Genomic DNA, 22,454 nt, shown 5'->3' on the forward strand with positions numbered 1-22,454 from the left:
CTTTTTACAAAGGATTTATCAAAGTCAGGAGGCTAAACCCCCCCCCAACCTCCTCCCTCCATCCCTATCCCAGATAAACAGCCGTGGGACTTTAAACATGGCGCCCGGTCGGCGTGTGACTGAGAGAATGGGCCAACTGGTGGCTTCAGTGGCCAGGGGTCGCCCCCGCCCCTCTCCTCTCCCTGGCTGGGTGGGTGGCATATGGCGGCCCAGGCAGGGACCCCTTTGGTGTGACACACACACACACTCTAAGTGACACACAGAAGGCCTGGAGCCACCCAGGCTGGGCCCACGATCGCCGTGGGAGACATGGTGTCACCAAGCCTCTGACAGAGGAGGGGTTGTGTGTATGTTTGTGTGTGTGTGTGTGTGTGTGATCCCACCTTGGAAGCACCCGCCCCCACTCCTGAGAACGTCGGCCGCTGTCCGCCACCACATCCCCATGGTGACTCCGCTGTTGTCCCTGCTCATCAAAATTAGAGAGATTTACCTCTGCGTGCACACACAGCACATGCACACACACAGAGCCAACAGGTGGCAGGCCTTGCTCGGCACAGCGGGCCCACTTCAAAGGTTAAACATACAGAGGACCGCCCACTCTTTCGCTGCCGTTCTCCCAAGGGAGAAGGAGAGAGAAAGTGTGGAGAAGAGGACAAGATAAAAGGGGAGATAGAAAAAAGACTGTAAATAGTCGCGAGATAAAGCGCAGTGGGAGCAAGCCATATTCTGTATAGTATATACCTGGTCCAGAGTTTGTTCAGACTACCCAATTATGCACACAGCTCACACTTCAAAGTGAGCCCATATGAATTGAAAGCATACGTTAAAACAGAATGCCTTCAGGGTTTTCCACTTCAGTTACTTTTTGACTAAGTGTGACTAACAACAGATGTGAACACGCCAACATGAGCACCAACGATCTTAACACAGACTTAAGCATATCACAGAGAGAGGTCAAAGCTAATAACAAATAAATATCACCTCAGAACAACAGTGATATGGAGAGCACGATCTCGGCACACGCAGCTTAAGAAGGAAGTTGAGGCTATGGTGGACAGTGAATTACCAGAAACGGGTGACTCAACAGTGCAACAAAATTGTCTCGATGTAAATCTGGTGTAAACAACAGCTTTATCCTGTCTGGCATCAGTTGTGCTGTCTGCTGCCTGTGATGCAAAGGGCTGGTTGATGTTTTCTCAGCACTCAGCTGCTTGTTATCAAAAGAACACCATTTACTACCAGTCAAGTTAAACGGCTGATCGGGTACATTGAGTTGAGGCCAATATAGCACAAACAACATTAATGCAGTCATGCACACCCCTGGTACAAAAGTCTGACTCTGACTGTTTGAAATCTCAACACAGTGTTGTTTATGTTTTAATGTGTGTATGTCTGCATTTGTTGTGTTGCCACCACAACTAAGTTTACATGAGGGGCTGCAGGTCACAGTGGTTGGCATAGATGGCCTGATGTTGGCTATAAGCTGATAAGAGCCAAACAGAGGGGTTAGCTATATGAATTCTCGTAATACCCCCCATCTCCCCCTCCCCCTCTGCCTCTCCCTCTCTTTCTCCCTCTCCCTTACCCTCTCCCTCTGCCTCTGTGCGTCCAGCAGCCTGCCTGCTTCCAGCCTGTCTGGTGCCAAGACTCAGATTTCAGAATTTCCTTCTACAAGCCACATTTAGAGCAGCCAGCGTACTGTGTGTATGTATGTGTGTATGTGTGTGTGTGTGTGTGTGTGTGTGTGTGTGTGTGTGTGTGTGTGTGTGTGTGTGTATGCGCGCAACTTTCTCCTTTCACTGTCTGCCTCTCTGACTCCCACCACCCGTATTTTGCGAGCACTGTCCCTCTGGTGCCGCTCTTTGCCTTTTCTTCATTTCTCTCTCTCTCTCTCTCTCTCTCTCTCTCTCTCTCTCTCTCTCTCTCTCTCTCTCTCCCTCGCTCTCTCCCTCTCTCTCCTTCTCTCTCTCCATCAACCAAGCGCTCCAGTTCTTTGTTTATTTTGTGGGACTCGAACTATGCAGACAAACGATACAATACATGCCAGCTAATATAAATGGTCATTTGTGCCTGTGTGTAATAAACACGATTAGACACACACTAACATACAACAGAGATTTATGTGTTCTCGTGGCAGTAAACTAGCCACTGGTGAGAAGTCTTGTAGTGTAGGGTGTGTGTGTGTATGTGTGTGTGTGGGAGCGGGGCTCCTGTCAGCACACAGCTGACCTACAGTAAGAGACCTTGTGACACACTGGGATGGGGTAGCATAGGGTGGAGTTGGGTAAGGAGATGGAGCAGAGGCAAGACCGTGGTGTTATGAAAGAAAAGATCATTGAGAATTAAACTGATTAAAACAGGGTTTGATTAAGAACATTCATGTAAAGGGTATCGTCCACACAGCTCAATGCCTTAAAGATCTTTGGGACGATTATAACTATTTAGTTATCTAAACATGGCTGCATTGTGTGCTTTAGTTACTTTAACATAACTGCATTGTTGTGCCTCACTATCAAAATATCCTAATATGTGCTGTGATTGCTAATTTGGTCAGCACTACATGTAATGTCTTTCTGTGGCACATACATGCTCACGCTCATATGCACACACACACACACACACACACACACACACACACACACACATAAACACATGCCTTTTGGTATCCCACTACAATAAAACATGCTTTGGTATGAGTGGGTGTTGTGAAGACATTTTCCATTATTTATAATTTAGATTAAAGTTATCTATACTGATAGAAGTTCTGGTCACAACATATTTCCTTCTCACATGCATGTTCCCATTTTTGCACTGCCCTGTAGGGCCGAACAATGAATTGATTTAAAATAGTAATTTCAGTTTTATGTCATGTCATTATTACCTGACAGAATGGGCCAGGTGTCTAATGGCTGTGGATGATGTCATTGTATGTGTGTGTGTGTGTGTGTGTGTGTGTGTGTGTGTGTGTGTGTGTGTGTGTGTGTGTGTGGTCACCCCTGTACTGTTGACAACAGGTTGGATGGATTCATTGTTTCTTGATTGTGTAATTTATTTGTTGCAACATAAACTGTGAGCCGTCAGACTAAGCAACATTTTCCACTCCGCTGTCAGTTTTCAGATTTGCTTTGAAGGTTTTCTGAGATTTCCCTCTGCACACAACTGTTATGAGCTGCTATGCACATACTTGCGGCTGCTTTTTAGCTCACACAAAAATCAGAAATTTTGAAAGGTGGGAATTAACTTCCTTAAGTCAGAGGTTTTTCCCATCTGACTTTACGGCAGTAATTGTCGGGACTTTGTCTGCATATTTTATATGTAGTCTTTGTTTACACGTGACTCACTGTCTGGAGGACTAAGCTGTTTGTGTAAACAAGCCGATACAACTAATAAAGCAAATGCTGTGTGTATGTGTGTTTGGGGGTGTTGATTGTTTTTTCGGTACTGATTCAGTCTCACTGCAGTCTGGGTGCATTTGATGTGGGATTGATCGAGGGCCAAACATTAAGCCTGGCTTTTGGAAGAGACTTTGGTCTCCCAGAACAACTGCTTCCTGTTTCCCAAACCTGGTAAAAGTGTAGGAAATTGTGTGGCATAGACTTAGTGTGTGTGTATGTGAGATATCTTTGAGCTTTGGACTCATTTATTCAGGTTATTGTAACAGTAGTAGACCTTATTTTCTGATACTAGCATTGATTTCAGCAATACATATATTCAATGTATTAGCATTCTACATTTACCTCTCTACAAAGTATTGAGTATATGTGGTGGATTTCTGTGCCGGATTCAAATTGCCTCCCTAAACGCAAAGGATTCACAGGAAACGATGCACGCATGTAATCGATTAGCACTCTCCTAAACACCGCATCAGAGCTGTATAAAACCAAACATTTGCTATTGATGCCAGTTCACATTAAAAGCACTCAGCGAAACATGGCTTTTGTTGTGAACAGTCACAGAAAACCCAAACTGATGTCCATCAAATATGTGTCGACAAGACATGGTCACTGTCAGCAATTATTGACAGTAGATTGTGACTGCAATTATATCCATCAGGGCCACTGATGAGATCAGGTGTCAAAAGCATACCGTTATCATACGGGTCATCAACTCACAGTATGGATAAATATGTTGCTGTAATTAATTGCTCATCATCCCACATTCCCGTTCTGATACACTCTGTTTGACATTGCGTTGTGTTTTTTTTCTCTCTTTTTTAATGTAATTATTCTTTCACGTGTAGGATGCAGCATCTCTTTGAAAGTGAAGACACACACGCCGCGTTACACACTCCCTAATGTCGTCACAGAGTAATAGGGCACCATCCTGCCGACAGAAAAAAGTTGTCTGTTCCATCTCAGGCAAATAACAATAAGCCCGGGGCCGGATTCCAATGGGCTTTCTCTTTGAAATGGGATACCGACACGCGTTACAAATATATCTCTTGTTTTATCTTCCGGGCCAGGCCCATGGAAAAATTATTCCAAATACCTGCCGCGCTTTATCTGGAACCTCGGAATAGGTTAGGCCCAGCCGGGAACACGAGGATGTCTAAAATAAGGCCTCTATTACGGGATGGAGTGGAGATGGATGGGACGGAGCGGGAAGGGATGGGGATCGTGGGTATTTTAGGTGTATCGGCCCTGTGAAAATGGGCCTGTTGCGGGGGCTTGGAGCTGCTTTAAAGTCTACTATGTTGGCCGACCGTCAGCTGTTGTACAAACTGCATGTGTTAGGGGAGGGATTTTGTGTGTGTGTGTGGGGGGGGGGGGGGGGGGGGGCTCACGCGTCAATAGCAGAGCAGGAGTATAAATAAAGTTTTTCCTACAGATGTTCTCACCTTGACAAATCTGTTTTTGGCCTTCGTGATACTTCTTGGCAAATGGCCTGATGGACCAACGTAACTCAACCTTTATTTACTCTCCTCCACCTCTCCCAGCGCATTGCTTTTAGAACAACATTTACATCTGTGGTATTAAACTGATGATGTTTTCCAGAGTGACTGATAACCAGCGAGCATTTTCCAAGGACTTGAACAAGAAATGAGGCTCGAGACAAATGTTGACTGCTGCATTGTGGTCGCTTATTTCCTGAAAAGTCTTTTTAGGTTGGCAAATGTCAAAAGATGTCACAGCGCCCATTCAAATCAAATATATTAAATATATTTTTCTTTTCTTTCTTTTGAAATATAAATGTCCTGAAGATTGTTATACAACCAGTTACTTAACCAGTTACTGACTTTCAGTTCAAAATCTTTTTACTTTTCAAGAACAGGTATTAAAATTAATTGAGTATGAATGTTTCATGTTGTTTCTTAATGCTAGAATGGAAGATCAAAACGATTTTTTTTATTGTCAAACTGTAATACAAAGATGATTCAGAGTACAATAAAGGTAAGATGAGAGCTGTTAGGGAGAAAGGAGAGGGTGAAGAAAGAAATACGGGAGACGATGGGAGGGAATGAGAGGCAACAAGTAGATAAAGGGAATGAGTGAAAGGTCAAGAGCCAAGGGAAGGAACGGTGCAATAAAACAGAGAGTGGGAGAGACCATAGGAAGGGAACAAGTTCTTAAACTGTTCGGAGGAGGACGAGAGAGGAAAAGAAGGAAAGAAAGCTGTTGAAAGTGCGTCCTTGAGGAATTCAATTATCTAACTGCCAGTGTCCGTCGGGAGCCGTCACAAAGTCTGTCACCATCGCCTGTAGAGTCCTGCTGATATTTCCTTCAGCAGTCAAGGGTGTGTGAACGCCACGTACCAGACTCACCCTAGAAACTCACTGTCATCTGCATAGTTCCCATGGCAGAATAGAGAGGGGCAGCATAGTCGCCATACCAGAGAAGCCAAGACACCAGTGGCAAGAGATGCTGATCTTTAGAAACAAATCAGAAAGATATGACATTACAGAGTGGGAAACCGGCTACCAGGCTGGCATCACCAGTGCAGCATGACTCATATGGCATCTGTGACTGGGAACTGATAATGCCAGCATGGTGCCCATCTGACAGATCAGTGTAATGTATCACCATGCCATAGATCACTGGTTTTCAGCCAGGTGTTTGAACCTCCTTCCCAGGGGGTTGGAGATCATTTTCTGATTTGTGATAACAATGGGAAACACCATGAAAGGTTTTTGTATGTCAACATTTTGTTTCTGATAATCAACATAGCTCAAATGTCAAACTTGGTCTTTGGTCAGCTGTTCAACGTACTCCATATGAACCCTGTGGCAGTGGACACTTCTTTGCTTTAAAATGTCACAGTCCAAAAATATGGACAGGCACTGCCAAACATAGTATATACATTTGTTTCAACAATTGAACTGCAAAAACTGATATAAAGTACACTGTGGGTAATATAAGACACTGACGCCTTGGCGCTGAAACCAGTATTGCCAAATTGAGCCCAATGAATTCCTGGTGCCATTTTCCAGAGCCAGGATCTAAACCTCAGCGTTTGTCTTTGAGTGCCGTGTTCTTCTCTCGAGATTCGATAAGTAAAAAGTGTAAAAAGGCCACAGTTCGCTCTTTTCTCTCACTTGCAGTATCCCTCCTGTCTCTCACTCATCCATCTCTCCTCCAGGGCTGACTCTGCCAAGATGACGCAGCCCATGAGGGGCGACCAGGCCCACCAGCCGGCCCCAACCCGCAAGTCGGCCAGCCTGTCCTCGCCAAGCGCGGCTCGCCGCCTATACCGCAACTTGTCTGGAAAGTTCCGTGTGGGCACCAACCCCCCGGCCCTGGAGGACAGTGTGGTGTCAGGACGGGGAGGAGACAAGGAGAGGCTGCGCAAAACCACCATAGTAAGTCAGAGAGAGACATGGAAGGAAAAAATAATAAGCCCAGGAATATTGTAGTCTAAAAATAGTCTGAGAAAACATATAGACTTGGAAAGTAAGAGAACCTCAGGTAGAATAATCCTGCACCCGATCATCTCACTATTGTAGAGCAAGACAGATAATACGTCCTGTATATGAAGATGGTTGTGTGCAGGAAGAGGTCAGAACGTAAGCTTTTTTAAAACGTTGCTTTCTTTATATTACAGTTCCAGAGTAATGAGGCGTTGTTTGAAGCAGTGGAGCACCAGGAGTTGGACCTGGTGCAGCTGCTTCTGTCCCAGTACAGTCTGGAAGAGCTGGACCACAACACCCCAAACAGTGAGGGCCTCCTGCCCCTCGATATCGCGATCATGACCAACAACGTGCCCATGGCTAAGCTGCTACTGCGAGCTGGTGCAAAGGAGAGCCCCCACTGTGAGTAGAGGAACGCGACGTACCTGCAGAACAAACCCAGTCACGTGGGGATCATTTCACAGTGAATGGGACGAATCAGAACTACAGAGTTTGTGACGTACTCTGCTTCGTTCACTTGCTGCGTAGTTGCATCAGATGTGGCAATCACGCAGAGAGTAGCACACTGTAGTATCTTTGCCACTATAATGCGTTGCAAGTTATACTTTTTCATGTAACTGTAAATCAGAAACACACACTCTCTGGAGTGTGTTCACTTTCTGTGAGTGATTGAAAGGGAGGTTGAAGAAGTTGTCAAAAGCTACTATTAAGCCTGTTACAGTCTGTGAGCAAAGAAAATTAGAACATTAAATTGATTCAAGTAGCTCTGTTCATCTTTTTTCTGTAAGAAATATCCAAGATCTCAGGGGTTGCCACAACTTTAAAAAGAGCAATGCTTTAGTGCTTCAGTCGTATTTTTCCTCGTAAACTTTGACAGCTCTTTACTTTAGTTTGGAGGTTGGCTGGCCGACAGATGAATCATACCATAGCAAATGCTACCTTGGCCTTGCGTATGAAGCAAGTTGATTTGCCCAATTCTTTCACCAGTCATATCTGGTGTGATATATAGACAGGCCAACAATAGTTGTACAACTTATGACGCCAGCGAGGCCCAAAACCACAACTGTCACCTCGTGACAGATCTGTTATTGTTCTTTTCCCATGGAGATTTCCATCTTTTTCATGGCTTATAACTGATACCAGACAGTTTGTTTGGGCGTCAACAGCCTCTTGAATGGAATTCAACTGTCAACGTAGACGTCGGCTGCCACTAAAGCCACCGCAGGTGTTGCTTAAAGCAACGACGCACACACATTACAAAGCACAATCTCTCATTGTGCATACCAGTAACACATTTGTCCACTTGCTACAGACAAACACACACATATCTCTTTCTGTTCTGTGCAGGCAGAGAAAACGTATTAAAGGCGATGAAGGCGTGGTAACCATGATGTAATATTAGTCATCTTCATAAGCACTTTTCACTGTCTGTGATCCGCTAAGCCTCCGCGCCGTTCCTCTGTTAATGATTAGAACTCGCCAGTGAGGCTCCGAGGCTGTTTGTGTTTGTAGTCCCGCGTGCACGCACACACAAACACACACACAAACACACACACACACACACACACACACACCCTTCTCCAGAGCCGAGCCAGGCGTCTTATAAAGGTATCATTAAATAGAAAACACTTGAATGGAAAGTGATGTTTACTGAAGTTTGCTCTTTGATTGTGCTCTCTCTCCAGAACTCAAATAACTCATGAGAGAGTGTGAGTTGTGTGTGTACACAGGACTGAAACACAAAGAAAGAGAGAGAACAACAGCCCATAAGGAAAGTAAAGGCTTCTATTTTCATGAGCACCTACTAATCAAACTCCATCTAAGGAGAATTGACATCAAAGTCGCTGCAGACTTTTCCATTAGCTTTGAAAAGAATCGACTCTGATGCTTATTGATATTGACGCGCTTGACTACACAGTGTGTGGTTACCAGAGAGACAAAAGCAGACGAAGACTATCAAACAAATTCTCCGAAGCAACTTCATATTCACATTATAAATCCCTCGGTGGCTTTCAATAGGACAAAGGCACTTTAATGTGCTGTAGAGAACCCCAGTCTTCATGTGAAATAAGGACAAATCAAGACACACATACACACTTGTGACAGCATCTGGACCAGTTTGTATCCCTGGAAGGGCTGGAAGTGTAAATCAAAATTTAACAGATAGTTGCATTCGTCCAAGAGTATAAATTCAAGCATTCCTGAGTAATAATCCCAAACTTAAGTCCTGACCCTAACCCCCGACCCTGGCATTACCTGTTTTAAAAGTGACAGTCAGCCTCTAAGTCTTCACACGAGAGGCTGAAGAGAACAACAAAACTGACACCCAGAAGAGACGCTCGGATTCAAAGAGAAGCTCACAGCCACTGAGGAGACACCGAGAGAGCCGCAGAATTAAACACCCAGATGGACATTTTGACACGGGCCTTTAAACTTACTGTCAACAGTGGAATCTAACGCTCAACAGTGGAATCTACAATGAACAAACACAGACCACACAGACTAAACACAGACACACACCAGTCCCAAACACTCCCAGTCTGACCAGCCACCAAAGACGTACAGTACAGTGTGCTACTGTCCTTTTTGACCTTAACAGCTGTACATTACCTGATCTATACTTTTATTGAAGCGGATCTGTCCACGTTGGAATCTTTTGATCTCTGCGCTATGCCACCACCAGCAACTGTCACAAACCCCTTGGTCATGATTTTAATAATACAGTTCATTAAAAATAAATACTTAAATTAAATAATTGTGAGAGATAAATGAAGACAATCTTTTTTTGGCAGTAAACATCATTGTTCATATTTTAGTAATTCCCAACCCGCTCACAGAAAAACATTCCTCTGATGGAGGCTATGTGAGGCTGCGGCATATCGTTTAAATAGATGACTTATACAAATTTTTCCACAAGTTTGCAGAAAAATAGTTTTACAATGGACGTTTAAAATGATGCGTATTCATGTTCCCACTATTTTGCGTTCCCTTAAAACAAAAAAAATAAAAATACTCCTCTGTCTCTTGCCCCTCTCACTTTCATTGCCACATTTTGTGTCATTTTCTAGGTGATGTCATCCCTAAAGAGGGACTGCTCAGTTAAATGAAGTTTATTGAGGAATTTGCCAGCATTTTGGCAAACAAAGACATTAAAAAGAGTCCCCGCAAAAGCAATTTCACTTGCTTTTGTAGGCCACTTTTGCAGGCCACTACAATATCAGTATAGCCATGTGCACTTGATCAAAGTAAAACCAACACAATATTTATGTCTCTAATTATGCTAGTAAATGATTTTGTGATCAACACATGTTTTGTTCCTGAAAACATCCACATGGTATAGTGGTGAAAAGTGAATTGTTTTTCAGAATTTTCTTTTTATTAAGAGTTTTCACTATCGTCGAGCCATTTTTCTGGGTGTCAAAAAAAAATTCTTGGAGTCCCTTCAACACGTGCCTAAGGGTGATACGACTCTCCATTTAATACAGTATGCTCGTGTTGACCTTTCTCTCTCTCACTGTCTCCCTCACGTGTTTCTTAGTTGTGAGTCTGGAGGGCCGAGCAGTGCATTTGGCCACCTTGGTCCAGGAGGCCGAGCAGCGCGTTTTGGAGCTTCAGGCCCAGGTTCAGAGCGAGGGTCCTGGTGAGCTGGAGGGATCGGACCGGGAGAGGCAGCTGAAGGCCTGGGAGTGGCGGCTCCGGCTCTTCCGACGCATGCAGACAGGCTTCGAGCATGCGAGTAAGTCTGGGAAGTCGTGCAGTCTCATACAAGCGGTCGTCTTCGGTTTTCATTTTTGCTCCTTTTTTCTCTGCTGGCATTCTGTCTGGGCCGAGTTAATGGCTTCCACGCTGGAAAGCATAGCTCAAGACTGAGGGTGTGTGTGTGTGTGTGTGTGTGTGTGTGTGTGTGTGTGTGTGTGTGTGTGTGTGTGTGCGCAAACACAACACGCCTGTATTCCTGCTTTAATTCTTTATAGGGATTTCATGACACGCTTAGTGGCAGGGTAGACAACCACCCCCGAAAGTAGACTCAGTCACACGCACACACTCCTCCCTTCCATCTAAGTTTGCACTTTGATACAAAAAAGCTTGTCCTCCTCTCGCTGTTATTCTATGTGAAACTGATGTTTGTGTGGCTACAATCACAATCACCTTCTCAGTTTTGACTAAATCAACATTAATTTGTGAAGATAGTAGATTCCATTGCTGACTGTAGCCCAACTTGAAACTTTTAAACTTTTCCCATTTCTGAAACTGAGCAATGCCTTGTGCAACAGACCAGAATGATGTCATTACGGTCAGCTGCCAGTTGCATGGGCTCGCTCCATTCTAATGGTAATAATACGCAGTGACGGGTTGTGTGTTTGCTTGTGTTTACCTGCCTATCTCTCCACTTATTTACCTACTACCTTTCTGTCAGGCCCTCCAGACGCCCCCAGTGCAGTCCGCCTGTCTGTCAGCAGCAGCACCAGCCTAAGGGTGGACCTCCAGGAACCGCTCTGTGTCCACTCTGCTGTGGTTACCAAGTACAAAGGTCAGCCACCGTGCTCATCAGAGCTATTTACTCAATATCACAATATGTGAAGCGTTGGCGCTGGATGAGATGCAGATAAAGGCCTGGGAGTCACAAGCATTTTTAATACCAATTTATTTTCTCTTAATGTGTATATTGAAGTAAAAAGAAATATCTATTTTTGTTTGTGTGTATTTGCAGTGAGCTGGAGCAGTGCTCCTTCATTAAGTCCTTTGCTAGGGGAGATGGTGGTGGAGGACACCACTCTGCTACAGTGCAACATCACTGGACTCACTGCTGTAAGTCCCCACTGTTTAATTGACGGTCTGAACTGTCAGTATGACAATTTAATCAGTAGGAACCAGTATTTATCTAAAATACAGAAGTAAATCTCTCATATGTGATGCTGTCTAACGGTAACACCAGGAGCTGCTGGGTTTAGATTGATGTGTTTCTATCCTCCCCTGCACATCACACTATTTGTGTATGAACCTATTGTCCTATAGTCCTATTTTCTCTTCCTCCAATTCAGTCCCTAGGCACTACCAGATAAGAAGAATTCAATCATGCATTATCTGTTACTTTATGTGTGCTACAGAAAAGAGGCACCAAGCTCTAGCTTTTCCAGCTGTTGGTAAAGACTGATTTAAAATTTAGAAGCCATTCATCCACACGAAGGCCTCTGATTTTATTAACACGCAAGCTTTGCTTCAGTGACATATGAAGGCATTTCCCAAGTGACTCTTCTTTTATTACAGACATCCAACTCCACACAAGTTTCAGTCACCATCAATCCGAAATAATGGGAGAAGGGAGGGGGGGAGGCTGTGGGGGGCGGGACTTATGGCCTGCTAAAAAACACAATTGGAAAACACAGTTTATTTGTTATTTGTTGAAAGTCTTGGCTGCTGACCATTCAAAAGCAACAGTTGCCAAACAGCCTCCAAAATGATAGAAGGAGCAGCTTGGTAGCCTGCCACCTGATTTATGTTTGGCATTTTTAAGCGGGCATGTAGACAAATGGACGCTCCACTGGTTGTTTGTTATTGTGTGAGAGAAACCCCTCCCCCCCTTTAAGACCCCTGCTGCCAGCCAAAGCTCACTCCTGTCACATGACAGGGGTCAAGGCGAGGTCAGGAAGTGTCGGCGGCTGGTTTGATTGATCTGGCTGAGAAAGGAGAGACAGAGGCCTGCTGTCTGCAGACTGGGCACCGAGACAGACAGAGCCATCACACACACACACACACACACACACACACACACACACACACACTGACACACTGAAATGACGACAGACAGCAACCTAGCAGGAGACAAACAGATGCACTGAATCATACACATACATATGTATATGGTGCCTTAACTGTCATGTGTCCTGTCCTTACAGGGGACCTATTACTATGTCCAGGTGTCAGCCTACAACATGAAGGGCTGGGGGCCTCCAGTAGTTTCCATCCCTGCCTGTGCTGCACCTTCCAGTAAGTGTGAACGCATATGTGTATGTTCATGTATGTGCCTAATGCATAAACCTTTGAGCCCTGAAGGCTTTTGGCTTCCTTCACTAAATTAACACCTCTGAAAAAAATGTCTTCACACAGAGCTTAGCTGCAAGATGTGTGTGTGCGTCTTGCATGAATGGTACAATCATTCATAGCTTTCCCACACACAGAGAGACATGATTTGATAATGCCAACGTCATTTCAACATTGCTTTGACATCATTGGGGAGGGACAACAGCTGGACCTTTCAGGGCCAGAAGGCTGTGTGGGTTTCGGGACCCCCTTTGTGGACGTCAGAGTGTGTAACCGTAGCCTCAGGACGGCGTTTGGGGCTGGCTGGCAGAAGAAGCTGCACGAGTTCAGCCAAGAAGTTAACCGTGAAGTCATGTGCAACAACAGCTGAGGTGTTGACTCACCAGAGCAGCTCTGACCTTTTTTTCCTCATTTCCCTATCTGTCTGTCTATCTATCTATGTCTATCTGTCTGTCTGTCTTTCTTTCTGTCTATCTATATTTTAAGTTTTCTATTTCTGTCAGAGTTTTGAAAAATGCTTTCTTTGGTCAAACAGTATAAGATGACATTTGCAGACTTGTGAGTAAGTGAATTAAAATATGTGAAGGGATTAATTCAGTGTATTGATTCATGAGCTGAGTGCAGTGATACTGTAGCTGTTTGTATGCAGCATGTTAGGGCCGTGCAGTCAGTACCCACCTACTGTAAGAGAGTGAACATAGGTACTGTGAGTGTGTTGGCACACTCAGGGCACATCTGGGGAACACATGAACATGTTTGTCCTCATCAGCACACAGTGTTTTTCAGCTTGTGTGTGTGTGTGTGTGTGTGTGTGTGTGTGTGTGTGTGTGTGTGTGTGTCTTCATTTTAGGAGACTGGGCTTTCCCTCTCTTTTTTTCTACTGTCCACCTCCCTCTCTCAGAGCTAATTTCGATGTTGCGTGTTTGTGTTTTCCATTTGGGCCTACCACTGGAAATATTTGCATGTCTGTGCTGTAGCACGCGGCGCGGCCCCAACAGTGGGGGCCTTATACCGGGCCGTAGACGCCCATTAAAGGGCCCGCTTGTCCTGTCGGGACAGGCACCTTTCCGGGAATAGAGCTCACCGTGTTTCAGCCCCACGCGCCCTCCGGGGGGGCTCCAGGAGAGGGAGTTGAGGTGGGGGAGATGGAGTATGGGGGGCAGGGTGGTGGTTGACGGTGGCAGGGGGGCGGGTTATCGCTGACATGTCCTCCAGTGAGCAAGCAAGGATGCTGGCGTACTACCACAGTGGGCAGAAGGTGCTGAAGGATCGTTTTCTGCAGATATTGATCTATGAGGAGAGAAAGGAAAGTGTGTTTCTGAGTGTATATGATTGGGAAGATAACCACACAGAGAAATAGAAACAGGTTGTATTATAATAACTGTACTTTCAGAGTCTTTTGCTCAGAGAAGCGGAGCGAGATGTGTGTTACTAAACAGCCACACCATGTTTGTGTCTTTTTACATGTGTGTGTGTGTGTGTGTGTGTGTGTGTGTGTGTGTGTGTGTGTGTGTGTGTGTGTGTGCGCACACTGACTCTACCGAGCCCAAATGTGAGCCGTGCAGCCAGTAGCAGTGGTGCTCAGTGGGTCTGTCTGTCAGCCAACCACAGCCTCCTCACACTGGGGTGGGTGCTGTTTCCTATAGTACACACAAGACCTGTTTGAGAAGCAGGCCGTCTCACACACCTCACACTCCTTCTATTGGAAGCCTCAGGAACAGGGCCAGCCCAAGAATTGTTGGGGTCCCAAGTCAAATTTGATTAACCCCCCTCACAGAGAGTCCCACTGACGTATGTGTCAGCGCACTCTGGTCATACAATAGTGAAAGTGTCAGTTTAAGTCCAGTTTATTTCCATCTAACTAAAGTTATTGCTCTATAGTCCATAGATCCAGGTTTACCTCTTTCAAATAAACCAAATACTGTTATTCAAACATTCCACTGTTAGCACAATCTGCATGTTTCCCCAGTCGCAGCTTGTCCATAACATAAATGTTACAAGGCTGACCAAACAATGTTGGATGTTTCTTTATTCATAGAAGAAGAATCAACTTCAGGACTGATTTACAATGATACGAAGACTCTCTGAAAACAAAGAAGGATGTCTCTCTTTGTCCGAGTGTTTAAACTACCATCTTGAAGTATTAGAAGTTTCAAGATACGCACTGATGATCTCATAACCTGATATAATTAAGTACCTTTTTTGCAGGACCGAGCATACAGCGGGCACTCCCTTTTGTCAGCTCATTTTTGAAAACTCATGTTAAAAATACTTTGCGTGCATTTTTGATGACCCACTGAGAAGAACCGCTTGCCAGCACCCTGCGGGTGCATTTTTGCCAATAAAAGCAATATCTGAACATTGGCTCTTACCGGGAACAATAACTGGAATCTCGTAATATCATGAGATCATGCAAGAATTTCAGGATCAGAGATCAAACAAAATCCATAGCTGCATTCTTCGTAGTTCCCTAATAAAGTGTATTCAGCCATGTTGAGTAATATTCCAAATAGGAACCGAAAATGCTCAGAAAATACTGAACAACAGCTCTTCACTTCGTTGCAAGTTAACAAGAAAGTCTACCCATCTGCCATTGCGCCTCGCTATGATAATGTGTTGCAAACCAGACCAGTATTGAAGTTACAGTTCTGTATACCTTGAATAGAGACGTATTGTCAAGGTAATTTTCCTGTACAGACATTCCCTGTACAGGGAGTAGTGAGTGTACTATTGATGTACACTGTAGATTGAAACGCACCCCATCTGGACAGGCTTCAAGTAACGCGCTCGTGTCCAGAGAACCTGTGTCCGAACCAGAAGAGACAACGACGGTATCATCAGAACTAAAGAGAACCAGAGTATTTATCCATGGAAAGAAGAGAAAAGAAGGGCAAAAGATGTTTTTGCTCTTCTCCCTGAGTTTAATTATCAGATGGTTCTGTGTAAGAAGGTTAAGGATTCATGCCACCAGGACCACAAATGTTTGTACAAAGGTTTATCATAATTTATCCAACTTGAGATATTTATTTCTGGATCAATGTGGGAGTTTGACAATGCTGTCTAGAGCTATGCTTTGCTTCTCCATCATTGATGCCGAGTACAGCTGAAGAGACCTGTCTAGATATGCTGAATCAGCACTATGGCTGTTGATAAATATGGAACATTGCACTGTCACTCTTCTGATGTCGTCTTTCTCACCTCTGCCTGCAGGTTGGAGGGATATCGATGGCCGCGCTCCACGTCAGAGAGGCCAGAAGGAGGCACTAGACCAGCTGCTCGGGCAAATAAAAGAAGCTCACCGCCACTGTGTCTGCCATGGTATCAACAACTTTTTGATCGATTTGGTGGGCGTGTTTACCTAAGAGGCTGACCAGTAATATGAGAGCTTCAGCATTTTACATAGCTGACCCCGGCTGAAACCCAAACCTTGCAGTGATAGAGACTCGCTGTCCTCTGTAGATGTGCACATGCTATACCACACTAGATGTTTTAACCTGCCATTGGGTTTAACTATGGAAATATATGCATTAATTTCTATGGTAGAAATTGAACGTACATGACCTTAAGATCCGTTGTTAGGTCTGGTATCAGCTAAATGGAAGTGAAATGCACCCTGAGCTGTGCTATGACCACCTGACATAAACCCGAGTCGTTTTCACTGCGCCTGTCACATTTTAAACAAACACATCTGAATTTTCAGCCACCGTCTCGTTCATGTTTCAGAAATATTCTTGGTGTAAACAAACATGAGCAATGGACGGTCCAACACGCAGGTGTAACACGTCTCACCAATTGCTGTGTTTCATCTCACCTTGACGGACACTTTACAATCTCAGGCATGACAAGTACTTTGGGGGCCATACACCCTAAGACGGCATGCCACCTCAAAAATAATACCCTCCCCTCTGTCTCAACAACCGCCACCCCACACACACACACACACCCTTTTACATCTTTCCATGACTCAGCCCTTCCTCTGTTGAATACCTCTCTCTCTGTGACAAAATGCAGATCAACTTCTCTCACACTCAGGCTGTTTATATCCCCAAACACTGCAGGCTGTAAGCTGCTCCCATAAGTGTCAAAACCTGTCCACACTGACTCTTTTACATGACGGCAAACTGCATTTAGCATTGAGCAAGTTGTCTCTTTTTTCTCGCACAGCCACATGCCCAAACACACTCTCCCACTTACTATTGTCCACTGTGGCCAGACCATATTTGCAATAGGGCGAGACGCAATATAATAGTCAGTATTGAGTGGCTCTTGGTTCTTCAGACGGCGACTGATTGAGCTTGAGAGTTCAGGCACGGTAGCCAAGGTGGCGTGTCCCGGGGTCATGTTTGTTATTCCTGTAAGAGACGAGTCCTGGGCTGGAGTCGGGAGAGGGCATAAATTAACACTGACTACTGCTGCCTCCCCCCTCTAGCCCCCCGCAGCCCACCAGGCGTCCTGTCTACTGTCCATACATATACACACATAAAGATAGACAGGCACACACATAGATACACATGTACAAGAAACAGACACAAATATTCAAGTACATGCTCTCTCTTTCAGCTCTGACTCTCTCCCACATGTCCATGTACGCACCTCCGTCGCAGCCCGGCTTATACCCCACGCCACATTCTCCCTCTTGTCCAAACACTATTAATTAAACTGTGAAAGAGGCCTTGACTAACACAGGCACCCCAGCAGTCAGCCCTACCTGTCTGTCTTACTCAGTGTCAAACACGGACTGAGGCCAGGAGGACTAGAGGTGAACAGACTCGCGAGTAAAGAGAAATTTGTGGAGGTGAGAGGGGTCGAGGGGGTGGTGTTTTTTCTTGTTGCTCCACCTCGACTCGTCCACCTGAAGGGAAAATTAGTTCTTTTTCGGGTCCTGAATGGGGGGATTTGTTGACTTTAAGTGGCCTGGGGCTGGAGTAAGATCACCTGGGAGGGGAGGAGAGGGAATCTGTGAAGGGTTTGGGACTCAGGGCTTCTAATGAGTTGGGAGGTGCGTTATCTCACCAACAGGCGCACACACAAACACACACACACATGCATATATATACACACACCTCTCACTCTCGCCTCCAACCCCCTCCAGGCCCACTAAAAATAAACATGTCCCCACAGACTTAACTGACCTCCCTGTCAGTGAGTGGCAAAGGGTTAAAACACATACAGGCACACACACACAAATTACTGCAGCTCCTTGGCTCCACTCGTAAGGCTGGAGCTCAAGACATGCCATGGTTCAGCAGCTTTAGTATGTGCAGGTAAACACACACACACATACATACACACACACACACACACACATACATATACACAAAGTTAGTGTCCCTGTGGGACAGGAGAGCTAGTGGTTCCCTCAAGGCCCATAGTCTGCTGTTGGCAGCCAGCATGCCAGTCAAATGGTGTCGCGCCACTGGAGCGCATGAAACGTCGAAAAACATTCCACTCTGACCGCGTTGTTGGACGTGTCAGGTTTGCTGTCAATTAGGTAACGGCCTGTCACTAGAAGAGATGTTTCTCCAGTTTGTCAGGACAGAGGTATTCATTGGTGTTAGCAAGAAAATCAGACAACCAATCAGACTCGTGGCACAGTTTCTCACAAGTGCGTTGACTTCAAGCATCAAGCAGAGTATTCAGTCAAAGGTATTCTGACTGATTTATTCTGCTGCTACAGAGTTAACAAACCTCTTTTTTCTTGTGTCTGTCTTCTCCACACAGAACAGTGTAAAGCTCCACCGCAAGGGAGGAAGCACTCCGTATCCAAAAGCCTCCGCCACCTCTTCCAACCCACCAGCAAATTTGTTAAAAGTGTGAAAAGGTAGATGCTATGTTGACCTCCATACTCTACATGTGAAAGGAATTGTAAATGATGTGTGTATTACTAACGTTATGTTTATTTTGTTCGTTCACATATATTTTTAAGGGGTACTCATTTTCGAGAGATCCCATTATTTCCATTATTCATTGTTAAATATACTATAATAGACTTCGTGGTGTCATGGTTTTCAAGACTGCAACTCACTTTTGGGTCTAATAATCACATTTTTAATTATATTTAGTCATTTTGATATTTTCTTACTTTCAGAACACATTTTAATCAATCAAACTTTAAACATCTTCAGACATCAAGGAACGATAGCAGAAAAGTGATTCGGTCTCCTCACGTGTACTTTTCTGTGTTCCTCTCCAGAGGCCTCTACCTGACCTCCATACTCTACAGAGACGACAATGTGTTGGTGACTGCAGAGGATCAGATTCCCATCGTAGAGGTTGAAGATTCCTACTCCAGCTCCCTTATGCAGGACTTCCTCTGGTTTACTAAGGTAGACAGACATGAAAACAGAAAGAGAGAACTTTTATATATTCATCCTGAGACCTGATTGAACCTGGATTAAATAGTCATATAACTACAAAGAAAAGCGAATTAACTTCCAAACAGGAGTTATGTAATTAACACAATTATGCTAGAATTGTTTTTTTGCACTAATTTACATGGACACATTGCTGATAACATTATTGCGAACAAATTATTACATCATGCATCGTTTACTAATACTCAGCTGCAGACACAACAGTAGAGTAGAAACTTATATTTTGCAGTGCATTTGAAAAAAACAAATTTTAATGCACTCCTTGTGTCAGGTTTCCTATCTCTGGGAGGAGATTCCCTGGCTGCAGCAGTGTCTCATTCCTTCCCAGTCCTCCTGTTCCTGCACTCTGCAGACACGACTCAAGATGCTGCAGGCTGTCGCCCAACTACAGGTAGTAAAATGCTGAGCTGGCTATTGGGACTATGATGCGCAATTTGTATTGGTTGTGGCAACTATGACCTTGTCACCTCTGGGTCTGAACATTTTTAATAAATACTTTTTTTTAAAGCGTGTGTATCACAATTATTATCTGTCGTCTTTCCTCAGGGAATGCTGGGAACCCAGGATCTTGGTCAGGTGTATTTTGAGCCAATCAAAGACAAGCATGGTAACGCCCTGCTGGTGCTCCTCAAGGACATGAATGCCTGTCCTAACCTGGACGGGGTTCGCTGGACGCAGCTTTGCAAACTGCAGCTCCAACGCAAGTCCATCTCATCCCCTGAAGAGCCAACCGCCTTGGACATGCTGCTCATCACACTCCACGTGAGTCCTACAGGAATAGACGGGCACCGATTGGTAGCTAGTTCAGTTTTGGAAAAAGTTTTTTTGCTTTTGCTTTGGCGACAGGCTGCTCCCACAGCAGTTAGGAACGGCCGAGTGGTTGCGGGTTTTATCAGGATCATTCTTTGCATTTGTTTGTGACCCGTTCGTTAGCGAGATGGAACAGTGAAGTGTGAGGCACTTTGTCAACAACAAAATTACCCCCAAAACCCTGGAAAACATTTATCTATTGGTATCACTCGAATGTTTTTAAACTCTCATTCACCAAAGCCAGTAAACACGAGGCTCCACGGCTGAAACAATAGGAATGTAAATTGAAATGTGCTTTCAATTACGAGTGCTGCTTGTGCAGACGCTCTTTATTTAGACCGACATTAATCATCATGACTCTCTTCTTCCATTTGTCACCATCTTTCTAGAGACACATTGACACATGACAAATTAATTAAAAGCCAGCTTTAAGATCAAATCTTGGCTATATGCCAACCCAACATGAATGTAAATCATCTCAGTCACTTTATTTTCAACAGCTGCTCATTCAGTGGAAATTGGGAGGTTACATTTGAATTTCAACATGGACCTGACGATGATAATCTTGCTAATTGTTGTTTTGTGTTTTGTAACTGATGCTGTGTGGCTCTTTTGCTCAGAACGATCACAATCTGGAACCAAACCACAATTTGATTTTGTCTATACAGCCCGGTAAACCTGATACCGTTCATGGAATGCTGTTTTGTCTCCAGAGTAAGTTAGTTTGGCCTTGTGGTTCCAAAACAATGGGGGAGACTCCCTTTGGCAAAACCACAATTCACTGAAATATTTATTTTGTGGCCAGTTATGAACAAATTGTATGATGAAATACATAAAAATGTGCTGTTGGGCTATTTTGCCGTGCTGACTTCCACTTTAAACATATTGGAACAACTTTAGACTCAAGTCCCTCAAGGACCAACAACAGCAAAAAATTAAAACCGAATCATTCAGATGAATGTGATGTTGCGTAAAAGACAAAATTAGAATCAGTGTCACCACACAATCGACCGCAGTCAACAATACTATACCGTCCTCTTACTGAGTCTCTCTCCACCTGCTGTTCCCAGGAGAAGCTGGCGTATCACAGGCGGAGCAGGAAGCTGTTGTCTCCAGGCTTGTACCTGGGCTACCTGAAGCTGTGTACATCAGTGGAGCAGATCAGAGCTCTGGTGCCCCAGAAACTCCCCAACGTCCTCTGTCACACCAAAATTCGGGACAACAGCAACGTGTCGAGGTGGGGATCGTACGCCGCTTAATGTGTGTCAGTGTATGTGAGTTTGGGATGTGTGTGACGCACAGCTTTGTCTGTTTTTGTACATGGCTGAGATTGAAAGTTAAGAGTTTTGACACCTGAAACTTGACCAGTCAGACAAAACAATGACAAATGGTACCTATGATGTGGATGAATGGTGTGTTCTTCATGTGTGCCGTGTCAGAGAGGAGTGGCAGTGGCTGCAGGCTGTCAGCTCTCTGGAAGAGGCAATGGAAATGGACCAAGAAGAACAAAGTGCTCCTCATCGCCTCCTACAGGACCTGCGCAGCGCCATCAAAGAGCTGATGACTCACATCAACGTCCTTGGCAATCAGGTCAGAGTCAATCTAAAGCACTTTGTGTCTTCGTCCATAAGCATACGATTCTACAGTGACATTTCAATACATGTCTTTACCAAATACAAAAAAAAAATATTTCATACATCTGATTTTGACTGATATCATGGAACCAGATGAAACTCAATATAAAATATCCAGCCAAGTTCCCGAGGCAAAGCAGTGAACATGATTCCAACAGCTATTCAGCCAGTTCTGGTTAGACCACTAATTCTACATGATTTCTGTAAAAGAACATGGTTTGAATTCCAGCACAATGGCAATCATTGTCCAATTGACTTCAACCTTTTACCACCCACTTTACCAAGCACCGTGCAGAACTTAAGAGACTGCTACGACTGCACTATTAAAAGTTACATGAATATGAACACGAATATATATATATATATATAGACACTCAGAATGTAGAGCTCCAATTTTTATTTGTTTGCAGAGGGAATACAGATGTTAAAACAACAAATATGGGTTTGGCAGCGAGATAGTTTTGCTCTTGACCTGCTACATTAAAGAGACCAACAGTGGATTAGTGGTATGCAGTAACCCCTAATTACAACAAACCATCCGGTTGCCATATTTCTTACTTCTGGTTTCCGCTATTAGAGTTGGAGCCTCCAGTTCTATTTTCAAGATACTTAGTTATTATTGTTCTTCATGGGGCCTAGCGGGCTGTGATCCATACCCTGTAACTGTGACTTCCGTCCTTTGAGTGCAACCAGCGGCCGGGCCTTTGTTACTAGTTATCAAAGAAAGAAAACAAATCTGTTTTCAAACAT

The 22,454-nt window shown here is 44.4% G+C and overlaps 1 protein-coding gene across 8 annotated transcripts in view; it reads left to right on the top strand.

Annotated features, from left to right (window-relative positions):
* Nucleotides 1–22,454, top strand: part of ankfn1b (ankyrin repeat and fibronectin type III domain containing 1b) — a 117,785-nt gene that overhangs the window by 90,685 nt on the left and 4,646 nt on the right. For all 8 annotated transcript variants that reach the window (XM_068583146.1, XM_068583145.1, XM_068583147.1 and 5 more), the window contains 13 exons: nucleotides 6,577–6,796; nucleotides 7,039–7,246; nucleotides 10,383–10,580; nucleotides 11,262–11,375; nucleotides 11,556–11,653; nucleotides 12,742–12,832; nucleotides 16,097–16,204; nucleotides 18,608–18,707; nucleotides 19,080–19,212; nucleotides 19,532–19,651; nucleotides 19,807–20,022; nucleotides 21,141–21,307; nucleotides 21,510–21,660. In XM_068583146.1, coding sequence (XP_068439247.1) covers nucleotides 6,577–6,796; nucleotides 7,039–7,246; nucleotides 10,383–10,580; nucleotides 11,262–11,375; nucleotides 11,556–11,653; nucleotides 12,742–12,832; nucleotides 16,097–16,204; nucleotides 18,608–18,707; nucleotides 19,080–19,212; nucleotides 19,532–19,651; nucleotides 19,807–20,022; nucleotides 21,141–21,307; nucleotides 21,510–21,660 — 1,924 coding nt within the window. The remainder of the gene's footprint in view (nucleotides 1–6,576; nucleotides 6,797–7,038; nucleotides 7,247–10,382; nucleotides 10,581–11,261; nucleotides 11,376–11,555; nucleotides 11,654–12,741; nucleotides 12,833–16,096; nucleotides 16,205–18,607; nucleotides 18,708–19,079; nucleotides 19,213–19,531; nucleotides 19,652–19,806; nucleotides 20,023–21,140; nucleotides 21,308–21,509; nucleotides 21,661–22,454) is intronic.

The sequence above is a fragment of the Clinocottus analis genome, unplaced genomic scaffold (assembly GCF_023055335.1).
Source record: "Clinocottus analis isolate CAN_PGR_092001 unplaced genomic scaffold, fCliAna1.0.p SCAF_19, whole genome shotgun sequence".
Taxonomy (NCBI): domain Eukaryota; kingdom Metazoa; phylum Chordata; class Actinopteri; order Perciformes; family Cottidae; genus Clinocottus; species Clinocottus analis.